Source organism: Phyllostomus discolor, chromosome X, assembly GCF_004126475.2.
Source record: "Phyllostomus discolor isolate MPI-MPIP mPhyDis1 chromosome X, mPhyDis1.pri.v3, whole genome shotgun sequence".
Classification (NCBI taxonomy): domain Eukaryota; kingdom Metazoa; phylum Chordata; class Mammalia; order Chiroptera; family Phyllostomidae; genus Phyllostomus; species Phyllostomus discolor.
The window spans coordinates 39,208,856-39,229,140 of NC_050198.1; the positions used below are offsets into that span (position 1 = coordinate 39,208,856).

The 20,285-nt window shown below is 58.7% G+C and overlaps 1 protein-coding gene across 2 annotated transcripts; it reads right to left on the reverse strand.

The window, feature by feature from the left end:
* Positions 1 to 187: 187 nt before the first annotated feature.
* Positions 188 to 16,965, reverse strand: PLXNB3 (plexin B3). 2 transcript variants are annotated; one of them, XM_028522340.2, is made up of 36 exons: positions 16,842 to 16,965; positions 15,386 to 15,482; positions 12,238 to 13,281; positions 11,592 to 11,771; positions 10,860 to 10,988; positions 10,680 to 10,780; positions 10,001 to 10,133; positions 9,679 to 9,835; positions 9,482 to 9,590; positions 9,288 to 9,402; positions 8,991 to 9,116; positions 8,791 to 8,907; positions 8,394 to 8,487; positions 8,136 to 8,305; positions 7,756 to 7,907; positions 7,428 to 7,533; positions 6,550 to 6,680; positions 6,112 to 6,288; positions 5,801 to 5,990; positions 5,431 to 5,661; positions 5,185 to 5,346; positions 4,950 to 5,101; positions 4,701 to 4,801; positions 4,398 to 4,621; positions 4,054 to 4,232; positions 3,708 to 3,774; positions 3,089 to 3,416; positions 2,858 to 2,961; positions 2,676 to 2,769; positions 2,155 to 2,333; positions 1,842 to 2,002; positions 1,435 to 1,582; positions 1,158 to 1,222; positions 1,016 to 1,091; positions 827 to 901; positions 188 to 568 (listed from the first exon to the last, which is right to left on the reverse strand). In XM_028522340.2, the coding sequence occupies exons 3-36, from the start codon at positions 13,270 to 13,272 to the stop codon at positions 464 to 466; spliced, it is 5,673 nt and encodes a 1,890-aa protein (XP_028378141.1). In that variant the 5' UTR covers positions 13,273 to 13,281; positions 15,386 to 15,482; positions 16,842 to 16,965; the 3' UTR covers positions 188 to 463. The 2 variants fall into 2 exon arrangements, with proteins under 2 accessions (XP_028378141.1, XP_035872627.1); XM_036016734.1 differs by lacking the exons at positions 188 to 568; positions 827 to 901; positions 1,016 to 1,091; ... (1 more) ...; positions 1,435 to 1,582; positions 2,155 to 2,333 and having other exon boundaries at positions 1,854 to 2,002.
* Positions 16,966 to 20,285: the final 3,320 nt, after the last annotated feature.

A 20,285-nucleotide genomic window follows, 5' to 3' on the forward strand; every position in this document is an offset into this window, starting at 1 on the left:
GGCATAGATGTGGGCAGGAGGGCAGGGGTGCCTTTCCTGCAAGAACCAGTGGAGGTGAGGGGAGGGAGGAGAGCTAGGCCTGGAGGTGCCTAATGATCCCTCTTTTCCTCAGGAGCAGAAGTCACAAGCCATGGGCTGACGAGAAGGCTGCATAGACTCCAGGGGAAGGAAGGGGCTGGGGATTGGCCTTTTTCTAAAAAGACATTTTATTTCCAGGTGCAATTCTTCAGCAAGCAAATAAATATAATGAGGGGTAGGGGGAAGGATTGCTATAAATTAGAAAAAAAGCCCGGGGTGGGGAGGAAGGGCAGGATGGGGAGGGGTTGCAGGGAGTTCCCCCCTACTCTGCCAGCCCCTCTCTTCTGTCACTGGCTGGATCCAGGGGTCATAAGGCACTGTGGCGGTGGGTCTTGCTCATTGCTCTCCAAGCTGGCGGGCCTCAGGTTCCCACTGCAGACTGAGTTCATAGGTCGGTCACCTTGTTCTCCACCAGAGCGGCAATCTGCTGCAGGCGGCAGGCCAGCTGCATCTTCTGGCCGACAGGGTCCTCCTCCAGGGCATTGATGATCTGCCAGGGCAGAGGAGGGTCCCCTGCATGAGCCCCCAGCCCTCTGACCACTGACCCAGTGCCACCCAGCCCAGCTTCTATCTCAGCAGCAGCTGGGGGATCCATCGGGGACTGCCCCTGGCCTCCCTGAGGAATCTAGACAGAAGCCAAGCCCCTGCCCGGCCTGGGTCCTTCCTCCCCTCTACTTGCAGTGGTGGGCCTGGACACCTCCTCCGCCCCCAGGGAGGTGCTCCTATTCCTGGGGAACCCTGGTCTCACCTGGTCATAATACCTGTGGATGTGTTTGTAGAGTTCTTGCAGAGCTTCCAGACAGTGGGGAGCAGAGGTGTAATTCTGGGGGCAGCACATTGAGGGGCTGAGGCTTCAGCCTGGGCCTCAAGCCCCAAGCTTCCCCCGTCTACCCTATCTCCCAAATGTGGAGGGGTGTACCCCTGGGCCATGCCTCACCCCTGAGAGCTCTGCCAGAGCTGAATTCATTTCCTGGTAGCTTGCTGGAGAGCTCTGGCGAATGTCAGAGTAGTATCTGCAGGAGCGGACACAGTTAGGGGTGGGCAGCTTCCACCCCCAGCCGTGACACCCTGACACCTACCTCTCCACCATCTGCTTGTAGCGAGGGATCTCCCGGGCATAAAGCAGTTTGTTCACTGGGGAATCCTGCTCCGGGTAGGGGTGGGTGTTAGTGGGGAGATGCAGGAGCTCTGGCCCTGTCGCCCAGACTGTGCCACCAATGCCCCCTCCCCCTGGCCCTCATTATGCGTCATTTCCCCCAGCTCCACTGAGGGCTCTGCACCCAACCCCCATGGCTTCCCCCACAAGCCTTTTCTCCTTAACCCCCTGGCTGCCATCACAGCTGGCTCTGCTCTTACCCGGCCCACTTTATGCTCTGAGACAGTGCAGGAGTCGATGAAGGTCTGGGCAATGACGGCAAGGATGGCGTCCACGTTGTCTGATACCCGTACATCAAAGATGATCTGTGGGTTCTTCAGTGTATTCACCCAGAACCGCAACAGCAGGCTGGAGACACAGGCCGCCGTGGGTATGAGGCAAGGCTAGTCTAGCACCATCACATCTAGCACACACCACCAGCCTAGGCTCCAGCCATGAGTTCCACGGGGAGCTGTCCTGCGAGTCCATGCTGGGCGGTGGCCAGAAAGCTGACACTTCCAAGCCTGGGTTCCTATTCAGGTCCTGCTGCCCTCACCATGGCAATGTCCTTGTCCCTCTCAGCCTCCATATCCCATCTGCACGGGGATGAGAGCAGCAGGCAAGTTACCTGTTAGTCTTCCATATGTGCAAGGTCTCTGGGTCCTCAATGCCATGCTTCTCTGCCAGCTCATCCAGGAAGTCAAACAGGTACTTGACAGCGATGGGCACAGGCTGGTTCACGCTGAGGATGGCCTGGAAGGTGTCATCCACAAACTTCTGCAGCGTACCCTAGAAGGAAGGGGAGTGGGCTCTATCAATGGGTATGGGACTGCCCCTCAGCCTCTCAGGGCCATGTCTTCTCCCCAGCTCAGTCAGGGGCCCCTTGGTGAGCCTTCCTGTCACATGGCTCCCCTGGGGCCCAGCTCCCTAGCTGTACCAACCTTCATGGAGAGTAGGCGGGTGAGGTAGATTTCCGGGATGGCCTTGGCCCGAGCCCGCTCCCGCTCCCGTTCCCGCAGGCTGCTGCGCCGTACCTTGGCCCCTTCTGGCTCCTCAGTGCCTTTCACCAGGTGCCAGAGGTGGACCCCACCCTCCTCACCATCCTCCAGCGTGGGGATGTCTGAGGACACACATGCCAGCCTCAGTCCTGTGCTCCTGCTGCCCACCCAACCCACTTGGCAGCATGGTGCAGGGTAGGAGGGGCCCAGGAAACAGAGGGTAGTGATATGGAAAGGAGGGTGGCAGCCCAGGGGCTTGCTCAGCCCAACACCCCACACCCCTGGAGGTCCCTGACCAGGACACACATTGCCCTAATCTGCCCCAGGCCCTTGGCTTAGCCTGGAGCTTCGGCTGGCCTGCTGGCAAGGTATGAGGAGACCCAGGTGATGGCATGACCAGGACCCCTGCCTGCCCGCCTCAAGTTCCTGGGGGCAGAGAGGCATGACTGGATTTTGGGACTCACTCTCCCCAGAGGGGCAGCTCTGGGCCAGGTTCTGGCAGACGGCACCTCCGTTGTGCATCTGGGGGATAAGTCCCACTGTGGCCCCATCTGGGACCTGGAGGGGAGGGGAGCAGAGGCCAGGCTCCTTCTCTGGCTGATTCAGAGGCAGGAGGCCTGCTCCCCAGTCTGTGCCCACCCCAAACCTTATAGTGCTGCAGGGTGTTGAGTCTCTTCCAATGATTCTGAATCACCGAGGTCAGGTCCTCATCTGACAGGGTTAGGTGACCAGCCAGGCCTGAGCGCCATTCTGGAAGGACCAAGGGAAGCCAATCAGCCTGCAGCCCGTTCCCCAAGTCTGCCATCCAGAGCAAGGCAGAGTTGAGCCTCTACAGGTGGAACAGACCCAAGAGGGGAGGGCAGGCAGGCTCTCTCACCAAGGTCTAGGGTGTGCACAGAGGGCCTCTGGGAGAAGGGGGTACCCTTGTAGACTTGGTCCAGCACCTTCTCCTTGACCTGGGTGATGGTGTCTGTGTCGAGCACACGGGCAGGCACATGCTGTGCTGCACTGCTCCCTGCTGCCCCACCAGCCCCAGGGCCCACCAGCACCATCAGTGTTAGGGGCCGGAACTCCACATCCTCCCGAAGCAGGCGACTGTCATTCAGAGTCCTTTTTGCCTTGCCTGTTACAGCATCCACAGGACCTTTATCCACCTGGTATTGGATGGCCCGGAGGAGCATATACAGGGGTTCACCAGCCACCTCCTGCAACCATTAGGATGGGTTAGCATTGGCCGGCTATGCAAGGCTTGGTGGGGATGGGGAGGGTCAGCCAGCTGCACAGAGTGAGGGCGGGCAGTGACAGCTGGCCTCTACCACACATCCAGCCCAGGGGAAAAAAGTTCAAAGCCCTTCCCTTTCCGCCCATCCCCCAGTGCTGTGCCCTCACACCAGGAGGCCCCTGGGGGAATCTGGGTGCAGGTTAATGAGGCCACCGGCAGCAGTCCCTCATTGGAGCAAGGGCAGAAGATGCCTGCCACCCAGGGCTCCTCTCACCCTCAGGAAGGTGTAGAGACAGATGGACAGCCAGTTAGTGAGCAGCTTCTCCACCATGGTCTCTGTTCTGTAGGGAGCAGGCCTGAGGTTAGAGATGGGTGCCACAAGGCCACCCTGTCCCTGGGCTGAAACAGGCAATGGAGGTGAGACAGTTTTCCCCCTTGTCGGCCCTTTGTGTTAGATCTCTGGTGAGGATGCCTGTCTACTTCCCTAGCAGTGGCTTCTGTCCTAACCTACCTCCTAGGGGTTCTTGGCCCCACCCACCCCAGGACAGAGCAAGGTAGTGGGCAGCTCAGGAGGGAGCTACCACCCCTGCTGCCAGGACCAAGGTCAGGCCAAAGCCAACCTTCGAAGCATGAGCTTGGGATTCTTGTGCACATAATGGGCAGCCAAGTCACCAAGCAGCGTCCTCATGATGTCAGTCAGGTACTCAAGCTTGCTGTGCAGTGCCAGGGACAGCAGTGAAGCCACATGACATCGGTCCCGCTGGGAGAAACTGGGCTGCTCCTCCAGTGTGTGGATGAGCTAGGTGGTAGAGGGGGGAGCTGGGGCTCACTCTGGGAAGCACCTTGCCCCATGGGTCCTCCGACCTTTGTGCTTATACCTACCACCCAGCCCAGCCTGTGCCCAGCCCCCACCTCTTTGCCCTCCCTTCCCTGAGATTCCCCTGCCCGCCTGTGTGGCCCTCACTGTGAGGAGAAAAAGCTTGCTATTGAGCAGATTGGAGAGCTGCGTGAGGCCCTGGCGCACAGGGGCATGGTGGCCTTCTTCCCCAGGCCCTTCGAACACGGGCTGCAGCGGGCAGCCACCACGCCCTGGGAAGAAGACGCGCTCAGTGTACGTGCGGTAGTCCAGGAAGGGGATCCCGCTGGCTTCCAGGTCGCTGCTGAGGTCAGTCATCTCGGTCATCAGGTCTGCAGACCGGGAGCCACCAAGGTGTGGGCTCAGGCCCCAGTGGGCCCTCTGCCCACCTCCCCACTGCCCCCTCCCCACCTGTAAACTCCTTGCGGCACTGGTCACCCACGCCAATCTCCAAGTTCTCCAGCTGCACCAGAACCTTCTGATAGTCACGTAGGGCCTGCTTGCTCTTGTGCCTGCAGCCCAGGGACTAGGTGTTAACCACAGACCCAGGCCTGCCTGGGCCAAGGCCATGAAGTCAGGATGGCTGCCTGCTTGGAGTGCCCTTTCCAAGTGAAGAGGGAAGTTTGTGCAGGTGCATGCATGATCGGGAGGGCCCCTCACCTGTACATGAGAGTTAGGAGGAGCACAGCGGCGATCAGCACAGCAGCTCCCATGCCCAGGCCTATCTGTGCCTTCACGGGGAATGCAGATGGCACAGGCTCAGCCTCATATTGGACAGGGCCCAGGGTCAGGCGCAGGTTGCCCATCTGCACCTGGTGGGGGGGCAAGGCTCCTAAGCATGGGCTGTCAGTGCTCCGTTTGGCCATCTACCTCTGCACCCAGGGCCAAGCCTTACCACAAACTGTGGCAGTGTGCTGGAGCCATTGGCAGGCTGTGGGACCCATGGGGGTGGCTCACAGTACAGGTGGGTGAGCGTAAGTGTCTTCACCAGGCACTCGCTGTCGCCAATGTGCACACGCACCTCCTCCTTGCTGATCCCCAGGCTGAGGCCCTCACCCTAGGAGACAGACTAGGGGCCTGAGCCAGGCTACCCAGCCTGGGCCCACAGCCTCTGACCAGTAGTGGCAGCAGAAGCCCTCACCTCCACGTCCAGGACATTGCCCGGCTTGAGGCGGGCAGGTCCCTTGTGACTGAGGGGGGCCAGCCGGGGATTGGGCTGGTACAGGAAGTCCTGTCCCCCACTGGCATTGGCAAAGTCCACGTGCACATTGTCAAGGGTGAAGAAGACCCGCTGGGGGTGTGTCCCATCTGGCACGGTGGGACTCTGGCACAGGAGGAGGCTGGAGGAGTTGATGGAGCAGACAGTGGAGCACTGCGAGGAAGTTGGGGCCAAGATGAAGGGGGGTGAGCCGAGGCTTTCCTGCTCATTCCCAGGGACATGGTGGCCTTCCCTGCCCCCCTCGCCGGGCATGGCCCCATGGCAGCCCTGATGACTGCTGGTGGAGGCTCACCTGCAGCAAGCCTCCCTCAAGCCAGACACAAGCCTGGGGAGCTACAGCATGGGCCCCACAGCTCCTCCTTAGGTCCTGGGGATGGGACCCTGCAGCCTGCACCTCAGCCGTGGCCTCCAGCCACACGGACAGTAGGGGCCACCGCACCACATCCAGATCCTTGCCCCTGACTCGGATAAGCCGCCCACCCCTGTGCCAGGATAGTAGTCAGCCAGGGTGGGAGTGACGGGCAGCCCAGCTCAGCCCTGCCTCCCAACCTCTGGGCATCCTGGGTAGGGCACACAGGTTGCCCCAGTGGAGCAGGTTCTCACCCTCGGAAGCTGACGCTGGGCTCTGCTGCCAGGAGCTGGGGGTTGGCAGTGTAGCGGAAAGGGCTGGCCAGGAGTGTGCGCTGGGCATGGCCAAAGACCACACGAACCACAGCTTCTCCTGGGCTGGCCTGGGGCATGGTGTGGCACACAATGGCCTCGGGACACACTGGCTCCTGGCTGCAGCGGGGAGGGGTGTGGCATCTTGGGCTGCAGCTTCAGCCTGGCCACCCCACAAGAGCCCTGCTTTGCCTCCCTCTAAGGCAGAGCCCACCAGGGGTGGTCACAGTGGCCATTTCTCTTGGACTTTCATGGGGACCTTGGGAAGCCTTGAGTCCAAGCCTTCTGCTGTACATAAGAGGACACTGAGGCCCAGGAGGAGCATCCCCAGCTGACAGCAGCCAGGCTGGAGCGTAGAAGGAGGAAGAGAGACATACTCACATAGGACAGGACTGGCTGCCCACGAAGGCACTAATATTGCCTCCTGTCTGGAGGTGCCGCCCATGGATGGTGAGCTGGGTGCCCCCTGCCTGGGGACCCCACTGGGGGCTCAGGCTCAGCAGGATAGGGTCCTAGGGGACAGGGCAGGTTGGGGCAGGCATGGCAGCCCAGCCTGGCACTTCCTCACCTCAGTTCCAGCCCCCAAGGCTGTGAGGTATGGCCCGACAACACCCACCTTCTGGAAGCCCTATGCTTAGCTTCTGTAGCCCCATAGCTCTCCTCTTGCCCTGACCACTGGGGTGGGGGCTCTTCTCTCCTTACTGTGTCTGCTCCCCCGAGGCCTCCTCTGCCATTGCCTGCATTTCCTAGGCCCCCCAAATGCTAAACTCTGAGATCCAATTGCTCCTTGGGGTGTTTTATGTGCCCAGCAGATGTTAACTCAATGGTAACCTGCCCCTGCCCTGCACTGCTCTTGCCCTGGGCTCCTTGGCCCCCCAAATGTCCCCAGGAGGCCCCTAAGGCTCAGGCTAGCACCTGAAGGCCTCCCCGCTCTCCCCCATCCCTGTGCCCACTGGCAGCCAGGCCTGAAGCAAGTCCCAACAGCTCCGAGTCCCACACTAGCCCACCCACCCTCTGCCCTTGTTACTTCTGCTGCCTGCTTCCCTCCTGGACAGCTGTTGCCAGCAGTGTCCTCACTGTGCCACCGCTGCTCCTAGCCTGTCCTCCACTCAGACCATGTAGCTTCCCTATTGGACATGTGGCAATACTTCTGGCTACTCTTAGGTCAAGTTTAAAATCCTCATCTAGTTGTTTGTGCCTTTCTGCCTCTCAATCTTACTATCCCTCTGCGTGGGGTCCATCCCAGGGTGGGCACTGACCTGGTAGGTGAAGTGCTGGGTTGAGATGCCTGGTGGTCGACTGTTAATGGCCACTTGGATTGGCCCTGTGGTGCCATTGGGGGCAGGAGATGTCACACACACAATCCTGGGGAGCAGAGGCCCGGCAGCTGCTCAGGGCCCCTATAGGCTGGGCCCTTCCCTGGCTGGAGCTCTGGGCCACCCACCAGCCACTGCCTGAAGCCTGCCCCTTCCACCCCTCTCCCTGGCAGCTCCCCTGTCTTCCTCCCTTGGCACATCTGACCTAGACTTGCATTTCTTGGCTGTAAGCCTCCCTTCTTTCTGGGTAGCCAGTCCCTGAGGGCCTCACCGGGCAGAGGTGCGGTAGAGAGAGGGGTCAGGGCTGCATGGCTGGCCAGCCACGCTCACAGCATCCTGCACGTCGGCAAAGTCCCGGCCCAGGTTGGAGCCCAGAATGGTGAGGGCCAAGCCACCCTCAGGGGGGCCAGTCAGGGGCTCAATCTGCAGCAGGGAAGGGCAGCCATGGGATTCCCAAGTCATACCTGGTCTGCAGTGAGGAGTGCCTGGCTAGCTGAGCAGGCTGGGGCAGGGCTCCTCTGACCTGGGAGAGGCTAGGACAGTGAGGGACAGGGCAAGGGAGAGGGGCTTGGGGTGAGGGAGGGGGTGGGAGACTGGGCCATAGGGGAGGAGTGTGGGGTGGAGGCCAGGGTGGGGGCTGGGGGGGCTCACGGTGTCAATGCTGGGCGTTGGACACAATAGCTCCACAGCCCCAGGTGGGCACAGTGGCCCGTAGAGACAGGCAGGCTGGCCGTGGCTGCACCACAGGCAGCCCAAGCTCCTGTTGGCTGCCTGGCAGTGGCTACAGTCAGGGTGGCCCACGGCACAGTCGTACAGGGTCACTAGGGAAGGTCAGGCAGCACACTGAGGCACCTCACCTCCCCTTTGCCTCACACCCTGACTTGCCTGCCCTGCCGCCCCCAAGCTCACCATGAAGAGTACGGGCATTGTCCAGCCGCTGGCTCTCACCCCGGGTGACGTAGATGGGCACTGGGAGTTCCCGCTGGGCCATGGAAGGGTGGAACTGTGGACAGAGGGTGGGTTAGGTCTAGCCCAACTCGAGACACCCCTAACCCCTGCCTCCTCCAGGATGCTCCTTCCAGAATGGGTGCCATTGTTAAGTGTCCACATCTCCCAGCAGATTGCAGGCACAGGGCAGAGGCTGTGAGCATCGTGTTCCTGCTGCAAAGAGCAGGCCTCATGACAACGGAATGTGGAAGGTGAGCATCTGAAGGCCTGGAGCAAACTTGGAGGCAAGGGGGTTTGGGGTATGTGGGGGCTGCAGAAGGTGCCCAGTGGCAGGTGAGGCTGTGGGGCTACCGCTCACCTGCTGAGCCTGGCAGTAGATGAGGCCTGCACCCCCGGCCACCTCTTCCAGGGAGGCTGGCAGCCTCTGCAGTTCTCCGGGCAGCTCCAGCCAACAGTGGTAGGAGGCTGCCAGGCCCTGGGGGTGGACATTGTCAGGACCCTGGGCATTGCCAGCCTCCCCCGACCCTGTTCCCATCCCCCGTCCACCAGATTGCTCACTTGGAAATGATGGAGGTTCCGAACTCGCAGGGCCAAATGGCTCTCCCAGCCCACAGGCACCAGGTGGGGACCTGCCAGGCCTTCAACCTGAGGACAAAACCCTGGGCCATGCACCTGGACATCCACCTGGGGAAAGAATATCTGTTAGCCCTTCAGGCAAGGCATAGCTAGTAGGGTGGATCTGCAGCAGCCATGAAAGCTGGCTGCTGGGTGAGCAGAGGCCCCAGACTCAGACTCAGCCCTGCAGCCATGGGGGGTTGAGCATTGAAAGGAGCCCAGAAGGCAGGGACCACCCACCTCCTGGGTGCTATAGATGGTCCTCTCGCCCTCTGGGCAGTGCTCTCCATACACACAGCGGCTGCTCTGGGGGCACCAGTGGCATCGCCAGAGGCTTCCCACACAAGCACGGCACCTGGAGGGACAGGGGGCTGCTCAGGCTGGGCACTATCTGAGGTTGCCACGCTTACCCAGCAGCCAGGATTGGCACTCACGGGGCAGCCACCTCCAAGGTCTGGACAGCACTGCAGTCGTAGAAGGAAAAGTTGGTGGCAGCTACAGCCACATCCTCAAACATCAGGGCCAGGGACAATGTGATGTGGTCTAAGAGGGCATGGTGGTGGCAGAGTGTGTCATGTGGCTCCTGCCCCTTCAGCTCCTGCCCCAGGCACCCTCCCCAGGGACCCCTCACCTGTGCCTGGAGGGTTAAGGGGCAGCTGGTCTTCGGGAGGGGTGACACAGGCCACGTGGGGCCCTTCCACATGAGCCAAGCTATCGTAGTCTCCAAAGGCGCAATGGAAATATTCATCCACAGCCAGGGTGGGCAGCCGGGGGACAGACAAGGTGACCTGGGGCACATGCGAGGAAAGCAGAGCAGACAAGGGCTTCTCAGGTGGCCAACTCACCAAGGGAGATGGGACCAGAGTAAAGTGACTAGAAGCGCAAGCAGCAGGAGAGGAGGATGGGGGCAGCCTGGGGGCACTCCCACAGGCAGGTGGCGGCATGAGCCTCACCTGGCCCTGCTCCTGGCGGGGGTGGTGTGTTGGCAGCAAGCTCTGGACATGCAGGCAGCGGCTGTCCTTCTCATAGCTCCAAAGCCACTGGTTGGGCTGGGCTGCCATCCTGCACTGGTCTTTGCGGGTACACCTGTGGTTAGGGGCCCACTGGGTCATTGTGTGGGTCTCAGGCTCCTTGGATGACTGGCAGCAAGGGGGTTGGAAGAATGGCCCAGCTGGAGGGCAGTAAGCAGGGGAAATGAAAAGGACTGTGCTGCCAGAAGAAGAGATCAAGCACAAAGGTCTTTGTGGCCAATGCATGGGCTTTGGCCCTGACAGTAAGAGGAGGCTATGCTGCAGAGGGAAGGTATGCACAACTGACTTAGGTGTTGCAGGGATTCCTGCAACTGCTGTGTGGAGCATGGGCTGGAGGGGACACCTGGGAGAGGTGACAGAGGCCTGACCCAGGGTAGGACTGAGAGAATGAGAACTGAACAGGTTTAGCAGACGTGGGAAGGGGCTGCTGACCAGATTCCTGGTTGCGTGGAATGGGGCAGCATGGGGGAACTCAGCAGTGGCACCAAGTCTTTACCACAGGGAACTGAACTGGCCTCCTGGCATGCCTAGAGCTGCTTCCAGGTGTGGCCTCCTGCACTAGGCATGTCAGCCCAAACCAGGGCACAGGCCCTGCACTCACCTGCCCTGGAGGATGCACCAGCCACACAGTGGGTCCTGGGCCTGGAGGCAGCTGGTGCAGTCAGGGAACTGGGGGCAGGCTGCCACGGGTACCTGGTCCACCTGGATGGGCGGCAGGAACAGAGGCAGTGGGTGCAGGGACTCAGGCCTCGTGTACCCAGCCTCCTGGGACAGCCCTCACCTGCTGGGCAGTCAGAACATAGAGGTGGCTGCCGCTGCTGTCTACCAGCAGGTCCGGGCTGATGGCTGAGCCTGGAGGCCCCACTTGCTGGGAGTGGTACACCCGGCTTTGGGAGCCATTGAGAAAGACCTGGAGGATGACAAGGACAGGGCTGGGCCACCCCGCCAAGCCAAGGCCCACTGTCAAGATGGCCTCAGGCCGACTGTTCAGGGCATGTGCTCTCTTCCTGCCTGGGGACCCCAGGCCATAGAGAGTGGGGGAGGCCTGCGGGGACCCAGCCTTCCCATGTTGCCTTCTTCATTCAGCATCACTCAGCTGGGGTGGCAGGGCCAACCTGGGTGAGACCACTGGGCACCAGGAGTGGGAAGGCAGCTGTGGGGAAACAAGCAGTTGACGAGAAGGCAAGAGTTTGCCTTTGAGAGACTTCTGGGGCCAGGTTGGCTCTGAGGACCAGGCACTGCCCACCCTGCCACCATGCCACCCTCTTCTACTGTGGTTGTCAGCTCCCATTTATTGGCTGGAAAAGTTGGGGCTGTCTGGGAGGCTCCTGGGTTGTCATCCTAAGCCATGCCTCTGGGAACAAGATGGCAAGCAGGTGGTGCCCAGCCAGGACACAAGCCAAGAGACAGGGTACCTGGGGGTTCCCTGCGCTACTGCAGGGCCTAGCCTGGCAGGCCACAGGGCCCAGGAGGCTGGTGCTACAGCAGCCCCCTTGTTTTGTCAGGGCCTCACCTTATGCAGCTGGCCCTGGGTGTCCCCCAGGAAGGCTACCATGTGCCCATCTGCTTGTAGGGCTGCGATGGCGCTGATGGGCTGCCCGAATTGCAGCAGAGGCCAGGCCTCCAGGGGCTGGCGACCAGCAATGGGGCTGGGAGTGTGCTCATCGCCACAGGGGTACGACTCAGGGGAGTCCTAGACAGGCAGGGAGGGGAGAATCAGTTCTCAGAAGAGGCAGGTGGTACCTTCCCCAGGCCCAGAGCTAGTCAGAGGAGGACAGCCAGGCAACTGGTGAGAAGAGAATGAGGCAGGATAGAGAACGGTGCCAGGGAGCCCCATGGCAAGACAAGCTCACACTGCAGAGAGCAAGAAAGAGCAGCTAGGAGACTTGGAGACCAAGCCGGCCCCTTCTTGACATCCCCTAACCAAGCGGTTGTGGCTAATTGTCACATGAGAGTGTCCAGCTGCCTACAGCCCAGGACTACATGTGGCAGCCCCTGCCCTGGGCTGTGCGATGCCTCAGGACCACAAGGGACAGGGACAGAGAGTCAGGCAAGGCCAGATGAGGCAGCAAGCAAAGGCAGCCAGAGCTGCTGCCAAAAGACAGTGGGTATAGCCTGAGGTGAGAGGGCAAGTGTGGGGCCTGGGTCCAGCCACTCACAGGGGGCAGGGTGACGCAGCGTGAAGTGACACCATACTCCACGGTGGCTTCCTCTGTGCCGCTGGGGCCCCGGCCACCTGCTGTGTAGCAAAGGCGCCGGGCCTGCTCCATGGTCCCGTCCAGTTCTGCCAGGGGAAAGGTGCACAGGGCCGCCTGTGCCCCCCTTGGGCCCGCAGCAAATGCCCCCAGCAAGGTGCCTGGGGTGAGGAAGGCAGCCTGGATGAGGCCCTGGCCGTGGCAGTTGAGGGGCACCTCGACATAAGAGTAAAGATTGGCATCCCCCAGGCAGACCCGGGCAATGTAGGAGCGGTACTCGGCCTGTGCCCGGGCCCCACGGCGTCGGAAGACGAAGTAGGCAAAGTGGGTGTTGGCGAAGGCCGCCACGTAGCTGTTGTTGTAGTCAGAGAAGTCTCCCACCACGAGGCGGCCCAGGCCCTCGCTGGAGAAGGGCTGTGGCCCAGCCAGTTGGCGGACAGTCAGGGGTGGTACCCCTCCTGACAGCTTGCCCGCCAGGCCTCTGGCCACCAGCAAGAGGTCTCGGCCTGGTGCAGGCACTACCAGGCCCACGGTGGCCACTCCTGGAGCGTTGGCAGCCACGAACTGCCCGTCACCAGGGTCCTCGGCCTGGTACAGCAGCTTGGACACGTCCTCAAGGTGCCGCTTCTCGCATACACCCTGCCGCACTTGCCCGCAGGCCACCAGCTCCCGGGCCCGGCTGTTCACGAGCAGCAGCTGGTTGGCGTTGTCAGTAAGCTGGGCCTGTGGGCACTCAGCTGGGTCATGGAAAGGCACACAGTCAGGACTGTCGAAGACAGGGCCGGTGACAGCCATAGCCTCGAGCTGTAATTCAGGGCTGAGCTGGAAGAGGCGGTTCACTGCACCCACGTAGAGTGTGCCCTGGCCAGGCGCCAGTGCCAAATGGTTGAAGGTAGTGTTGAGTGCAGAGAAGTGATGGGCCTGACTCAGGGGCAGCGGTGGGCACAGCAGCGACAGCAGGAGCAGTAGGTGGGAGCCGGAAGGAGACCAGGGAGCCATCACAAGGTCCTGGGAGAGAGCCGAGCACCTGAGGCCCAGTGGGAGAAAGCGCTGCCTCCCCACCCCTGGTCAGCACTAAGGGCAGTGAGGGGAACTGAGGAAGAAGGGGTGAGGAAAGCACCAGAGGGAGAGAAGAACTGAGAAGAGAGACAGAGATAGAAAAGTGGGGAGGAGAAAAGGACAGAGAGGCAGAGCGCAGGGACAGAGAAAGATAGAGGACAGAGAGAAGCAGAGGGACAAAGAAAGCACAGAGACAGAGAGAGTGAGACAGGGGCCAGAGAGCGAGGAGGACAGAGGGACAAAGAGACTACCCAAGAGGTGGGGCTGATGTGCACATGCGTGCATGAGGAAAGAATTTCTTTTATTTTCTACTTTATAGGCGTTCAGATTGTTGAAGAGTGGGCAGATCCTGAAAAGTCACAAGGACAGAAGGACACAGTGACAGATGGGGCAGTGACAAAGAGAGGAAAGACCATGGAGAGGAGGAGAGGAGAGTAGGGCAGAAGAGGTGGTGATGAGGAGAGAGGAGGGGAGGCAGCGGGGTGGGAAGCACCTAGACAACAGGGAAAGGGAGCAGGAGCTCGGAGACAGAAGAGGACATGAGGCCTGGCTGGTGTGGCTCAGCGGATTGAGTGCCAGCCTGTGAGCCAAAAGGTCACCAGTTCGATTCCCTGTCTGGGCAGAGGTCTGGGTTGCAGGCCAGGTCCCCAGTGGGGGGTGCGTGAGAGGCAACCACACATTGATGCTTCTCTCCCTGTCTTTCTCCTTCCCTTCCCCTCTCTTAAAAATAAGTAAATAAAGTCTTTTTTTTTTTTTTTTGAAGAGGATATGAGAGAAGGAAGGCTGGTGGAAGCCACATCATAGGGGATACTGTGCCCGCACCCGAGATGAGAAAAGGCACAGGGACGAGAGGCATGAGGGCCAGCCAGAGCAGGGGGACCCCATCAGGGACAGTAAACTGGCCCTGGGCAGCCAGGGCAGCAGCAAAGATGGACCCTCACCAGCGGCGAGAGGGAGTGTTGAAGAGAGGAGAAAGAGCCAGGGAGAAACTGAGGCAGTCAGAGGAATTCAGGCCAAGACACAGCTGGACACTGCCCCAGCTTGCCCCAAAGATGTCAGGGAGGGTGGAGGGCTAGCCAGAGCCAAGCAGAACAGGGTCATGCCACGGAAGGCTGTGAGGGCCCCAGACTCAGCTGGGGGTGGTCAGGCAGGGGTTGTAGGAGAGCTGGGAGCCAGTCTGAGGGGAGGAGGAGGGAGGGCACCAAGAGACAACACAGGGTACTGGAGGTCCACCCCCCTGCTCCATGAGCCCCAGCAGCCAGGGTCCACTGGGGTCTGGCACGAAGAGTGTGGATGTGGAGGAGGGGGGAGAGAAAAGAGGGGAGTGAGAAGAAGTCAGGAAGAGAGCTTGACTGAGGAGAGGAGAGTTGGGGAGGAAGGGTGGAAAGCCCAAAGGGAGTCCTGCCCAGAGAAGGCAGAGACATGGCTCCCACTTATTTGGAGCCATTTGGAGCCCAGGCTGAAGGTGTCTCCCAGGAGGCCGGTGGGGGCCTGAGTGTGAGCCCTGCTTCCTAGCAGGGGGCCATGAGCAGGCCCCCACCCAACAGCCCCAGCTGGCTGCTAGGTGACTAGGTGAGAGAGACAAGGAAAGAGATGCCAACAGGGCAGAACCCCCAGACCTTGGGGGACTCTTGCTCCTACCTCTTCCTGTCCCCAATCCCAGAGCCACAGAGAAGGGGACAGAAGCTGGGTTTTAAGTTGAGCCAGGATCCCACATAACTGGGCCTGTGGGCCCAGCAGGCCCATGGTCACTCAGTGCCCCACAGCCTGCCAGCGGAGGCACATGCCTGGACTCCCAGGCGTACTAGTGGGGTAGAGCCCCTTATCTTGGTAACACAGACAGGAAGGTCAGGCCTGGCTGAGAGACAGGGCCATTTCCTCTAGACCTGGGATATCAGCGGCAGTGTCTGCGGCATGCGGGGGACAGGGTAGAGGGACGCTGTGGCCGGGAGGTGCAGCACATTGAAGCCCCACGCCCAGGTTCCCCTATGCTAGTTTACCTGCCCTGCTCCTCCCCAGGGCATCTCCGGGGACTTGGGGCCCAGGCACTCACCGCTGAGAAGGGGAACAGCAGAGGGAAGCACACCTCCTCACTTCAGCTGCCCCAGGCCAGTGGTGACAGGCACAAGACTGCTGTGGGGGGCATTGCCCTGAGTGGGAGGGAGACAGTTGAGGCTCGGCCCCATTCACATTGGCCCTGGGGGACGAGGAGGCTGGAGGGGGGCAAGGGCCTAGTGGCCAGGCTCCACCACAGCTGGCAGCTTTGTCAATAGTGGCCGGGCCAAGGCAGCCCTGCCTCCAACTCAACAATGTCCCCTCTGTCCAGAGGCCAGGGACCCACTATCTGGTACTCTCCCCCCACCCCAGCTATTCTGTCCAAGGGGCTCCCTGCCACTCTCCGCCTTCAGAGAGACACCCCCTGGGATCTGGGGACAAAGGGACAGGGTTTCCTCCAGCCAGAAAAATGAGATCCACACAGCCAGCCGCACCCCTCTGGTGTCAGCCAGCGAGCTCCTCCTTGTGAATGGCGCAGGGGAGGCCATGGAGCCCCCGCAAGAGGGTCAGAGCACTGAGTCCCTGTAATGCCAGACTCAGCCTTAGTTGTCTTGGTGCCCGGCTGAAGTGCCAGTCCTGGCCCTCAATGCCTGCCTTTGTCCGGACTGGGGGCAGGGGAGACATTGACAAAGGCAACCCGTCCAGGAGACTCTCTCCCCAACACCCCCACCCCTCTGGCCCAGAATAAGACTGGCCAGAGAGCAAGCAATCAGGCTGTCCTCATCCAGCCCCACCTCTGGGGACTGACAAAGTTGTGCCAGATACGTCATGGTGGTAGTGGACAGTGCTGGCAGAGGATGCACAGAAGAGGGTGGGGGTATGGCCCACAGGAACCCAACTCTTAGCTTCAGGTGCCCCTTCCCCTCTCCCAGGGAAACACCATCCAGGAAGGGCCTAGACCCACCCTCCATGCATAGGGTGGGGAAAGGACTGTCTGCTGGCAACTGGCTCCCTTGCCACCCTCACAGGGTACACTGTTTGCACACCGGGCCAGCAGAGCTAGTATTATGGATCGTGGCTCTGGGACAGGTGCACTCAGGTTGGAGTCCCTGCCTTCTCCATGGTGCACAGCAGCAGCAGCAGCAGCAGCAGCAGCTGCAGCAGGGCTTGCTGCCACCTGGCCGGGCCAGTTGAGTGGCTGTGGGGGCAGGGAACTAGACGGGCCACCTCCCTACCCTGTTCCCTGCCCTTGGCAAATCCAGTTTTCCCATTTGGGGGCAGAAGTTCTGGGTCTTACCTCCCAGCTCTAGGACCACCCCCTGGGGGGCACTGTGCGGCCAGGCACCAGGAAGTATCACAGGGCTGGGGCTGGCCCCTAAGGCCTTGGCCAGATCAGAACTAGATGGTCCTGTGGACCCCTGGCTTCTCCCAGTTCCCAGCACATCCTGAGGTATTGCCCCCCAATCTGGAGGCCCCTGTACCCCTTGCCCTCACCAGCCCTGGTTCCTGCGTACCTGGGTGGGCTGCTAGCAGGGGCCGAGAAACAGCTGGTGGTGCCAGAAGTGCGTCTCTGTGGAGTCCCGGCCTCTCTCCCCACAATGCAATCGTGCCCAACCCAACTCATCCTGGCGGGCTGCAGCCCAGCCCCTCCCCGCCCTCCCTTTTGCCTGAGGAAGCAGGGCAGGCTGCTGCTGCCCTCTGCCGGCCTTGGTGGGCATGGTGGAGGGCAGGTTGTGGGCACCTGAGTGGAGCAGGTGAGAGCAGGGCGGTGCCCTCCAATCGGGTGTCAGGGAAGCATTTCATAGCCTTCCACGAATGGCCTACTGATGCGGTTCAGAAACAAAGCCCACTTCCCCTTGCCTCAAAAGTCTTCTGGCCCTGGCTGGGTAGCTCAGTTCCTGATACTTCAAGGTTGCAGGTTCAATCCCCAGTCAGGGCATGTACAAGAATCAACCAATGAATGCATAAGGAAGTGGAACAACAAATTCAATCTCAATTTCTCTCTCTCCCTCTCCCTTTCTCTCAAATCAACTATTTTTTTAATTAAAAAAATAGTTTTCTGGGTCTCTGGCAGAACTACTTACCAACAGATAGGGCCCCACTCTCAGAAAAGCCTACCTGTGGAGGGGCACCAGGAGGCACAAGGAGGGGGAGTCAAGCCTGGGGATGCTCAGGGCATCAGGGAGAGGAAGTGAGGTTTAAGCTAAGCTTACATGAGTGCTACTATTATGACCCTCCTCCTGAGGTACTAGGGCTGGGCTACATGTTCTGGGTATATTAACTCATTCGGTCCTTCTGATGGCCCCAGAAAGGGGTGTAGCTATTTCTCCCAGTTCATGGGAGAGGAAACTGAGGCATGAGAGGTTAGGAAACTTACACAAGGTTGCACAGCCAGTAAGTGGTAAGGCTAAGAGTCAACCACAGGGCCCATGCATTTAACCATCAGGCCAGTGGCCCTGAATCATGAACGCAGCAGGCACTGGGCAGGAGAGATGGGAACTGCCCGGGGCTGAGACTGCAGGTGACATGTCCATGGGGGGTGGATTCTTCTACCTGGAGCATATGGTTGGTCAAGGTAGGCTTTGAAGGTACAGAGGTCAACAACTCAGGGAGAACTTGGACTTACCTGGCCACGGCCTTTGCATCTGGACAAGTGCAAACTAGTGGCCATGGGGTGGAGAAGGTGGGGGAGGGCCTGGAGCAGGTGGGCAAGGAGAAAAGTGAGTGCATTCCAGACATGCTCTGGGGCAGCAGAATCCTGGAGACTTGGTATTGGATGAGGCGTAGGCAGTGAAGGCAGCAGAATCCGGGAGACCCCTTGGTCCTTTCTGCAGGGGCATTGCTCTCCACGAGGCATGGGAACTGAAGGGAGGAAGGACAGGAGGACTCAAGGGCCAACAGACAGAAGGAGATGGCCAATGGAGCTGTTGGAGTGCTGGTGTGAGAAGTTCAGCTCAGGGTGACTGGAGGACTAGGGGACTGGTGTCAGTCATTAGAGAGGATTTGGAAGGGAGATCAGGGACATGGGAAAAGGCCAGGTGGCCAAGAAAGAGCCAGGGAGAGATTGAGAAGCTCTGGGAGGTGTGTGTGGGATGATGGGGGTGGAGCTCTGAACAATAGAACTGGAAATGACTGTCCCTCAGTGTCCCCATAGTCATCTGGGCCTCTCTCCAACCCTGTGCTTCCCTGACCTTGCCCCCCCCTACACATATGTCTTTGGTGGCCTCAGGAAAGACAGACATCTTCAACGCCAGCATTGGGAAATTTTTCCTACTTTTCCACAAAGGAAAATAAATCTGTCCCCAGGCAACACAATTTTTTAATCACTTTGTTTTATTAATATATGAATACAGTCGTCTCCATTTTCCCACCATCACTTTCCCCTACCTCCCACCCTCAATCCTACCCCCCTTTGGCTTTGTCCATTGGCCCTTTATACATGTTCTTTGATGACCCTTTCCCTGCTTTTCCCTCTTATTTCCCTCCCCCCTCCCCTCTGGTTATGGTCAGTTTGTTCTTATTTTCAGTGTCTCTGGTTATATTTTGCCTGCTTCTTTGCTTTGCTAATTAGGTGAGATCATATGGTATTTGTCTTTCACTGCCTGGCTTATTTCACTTAGCATGATGCTCTCCAGTTCCATCCATGCTGTTGCAAAGGGTAGGAGCTCCTTTTTTCTGCTGTGTAGAATTCCATTGTGTAAATGTACCACAGTTTATTGATCCACTCATTTACTGATGGGCACTTAGGTTGTTTCCAGCACTTGGCTATGGTAAGTTATGCTGCTGTGAACATTGGGGTATATAGGTTCTTTTGAATTCAATTCAATTCAATTCAATTCAATTCAATTCAATTCAATTCATGGTGTTTCAGGTTTCCTAGGGTATAATCCCAGGAGTGGAATTGTCGGGTCAAAAGGCAGTTCCATTTTTAGTTTTCTGAGGAAATTCCATACTATTTTCCACAAGGGCTGCACCAGTCTGCATTCCCACCAACGGTGCACCAGGGTTCCCTTTTCTCCACATCCTCTCCAACATTCATTGTTCATTGATTTGTTTATGATGGCCATTCTGACTGGTGTGAAGTGGTATCTCCTTGTAGTTTCATTTTGCATCTCTCTGATGGCTAGTGATGCTGAGCATCCTTTCATATGTCTCTGGGCCCTCTGTATGTCCTCGTTGGAGAAGTGTCTGTTCAGGTCTTTTGCCCATTTTTTAATTGGGTTGTTTGTCTTGCTGGTGTAGAGTTGAGTGAGTTCTTTATATATTTTGGAGATCAAACCCTTGTCCAAGATATCATTGGCAAGTATATTTTCACATACATTTGGTTCCCTTTACATTTGGTAATGTTTTCTTTAGCTGTACAGAGGTTTTATTTTGAAGAAGTCCCACTTGTTTATTCTTTCCTTTATGTCCCTTGCTCTAGGGGACATATTGGTGAAAATATTGCTGTGTGAAATATCTGAGATTTTCCTGCCTATGTTCTCCTCAAGGATTTTTATGGTGTCACAACTTACATTTAAGTCTTTTATCCACCTTGAATTTATTTTTGTGTATGGTGTAAGTTGGTGATCGAGTTTCATTTTTTTTTTTTGCATGTAGCTGTCCAGATCTCCCAATACCATTTGATGAAGAGGCTATTTTTACTCTATTTTATACTTGTCCGCTTTGTCGAATATTAATTGACTGTAGAGACTTGAGTTTATTTCTGGGCTGTCTACTCTGTTCCATCTGTTGATCTGTGTGCTTAAGGCAACACAATTTTTGATAAGTTATGTATGTTACAGGACCTGCAAGGGCCGCCGCCATTCCTCCTAAGCAGATGACAAGTAGTCCTTGGTCTGAAATTGGTGGCACACATGGAGAATCTTTGCGAGTTTTGTGAGCTTTCCCATCTTAAGAAAGGGAGTTGGGCTATATGTTTCCTTCTGCACAGGGCTCCTTCACCTCCCCACTGTCCT

What these genes read in the sequence shown, in the direction of transcription:
- PLXNB3 (XM_028522340.2), bottom strand. Translation starts at nt 13,272, where the DNA reads ATGGCTCCCTGGTCTCCTTCCGGCTCCCACCTACTGCTCCTGCTGTCG. An exon ending in GCAATGTCCTGGACGTGGAG is followed by an intron (nt 5,347 to 5,430) that starts GTGAGGGCTTCT and finishes TCTGTCTCCTAG; the next exon opens with GGTGAGGGCCTCAGCCTGGG. An exon ending in CTCCTAACTCTCATGTACAG is followed by an intron (nt 4,802 to 4,949) that starts GTGAGGGGCCCT and finishes CCTGGGCTGCAG; the next exon opens with GCACAAGAGCAAGCAGGCCC.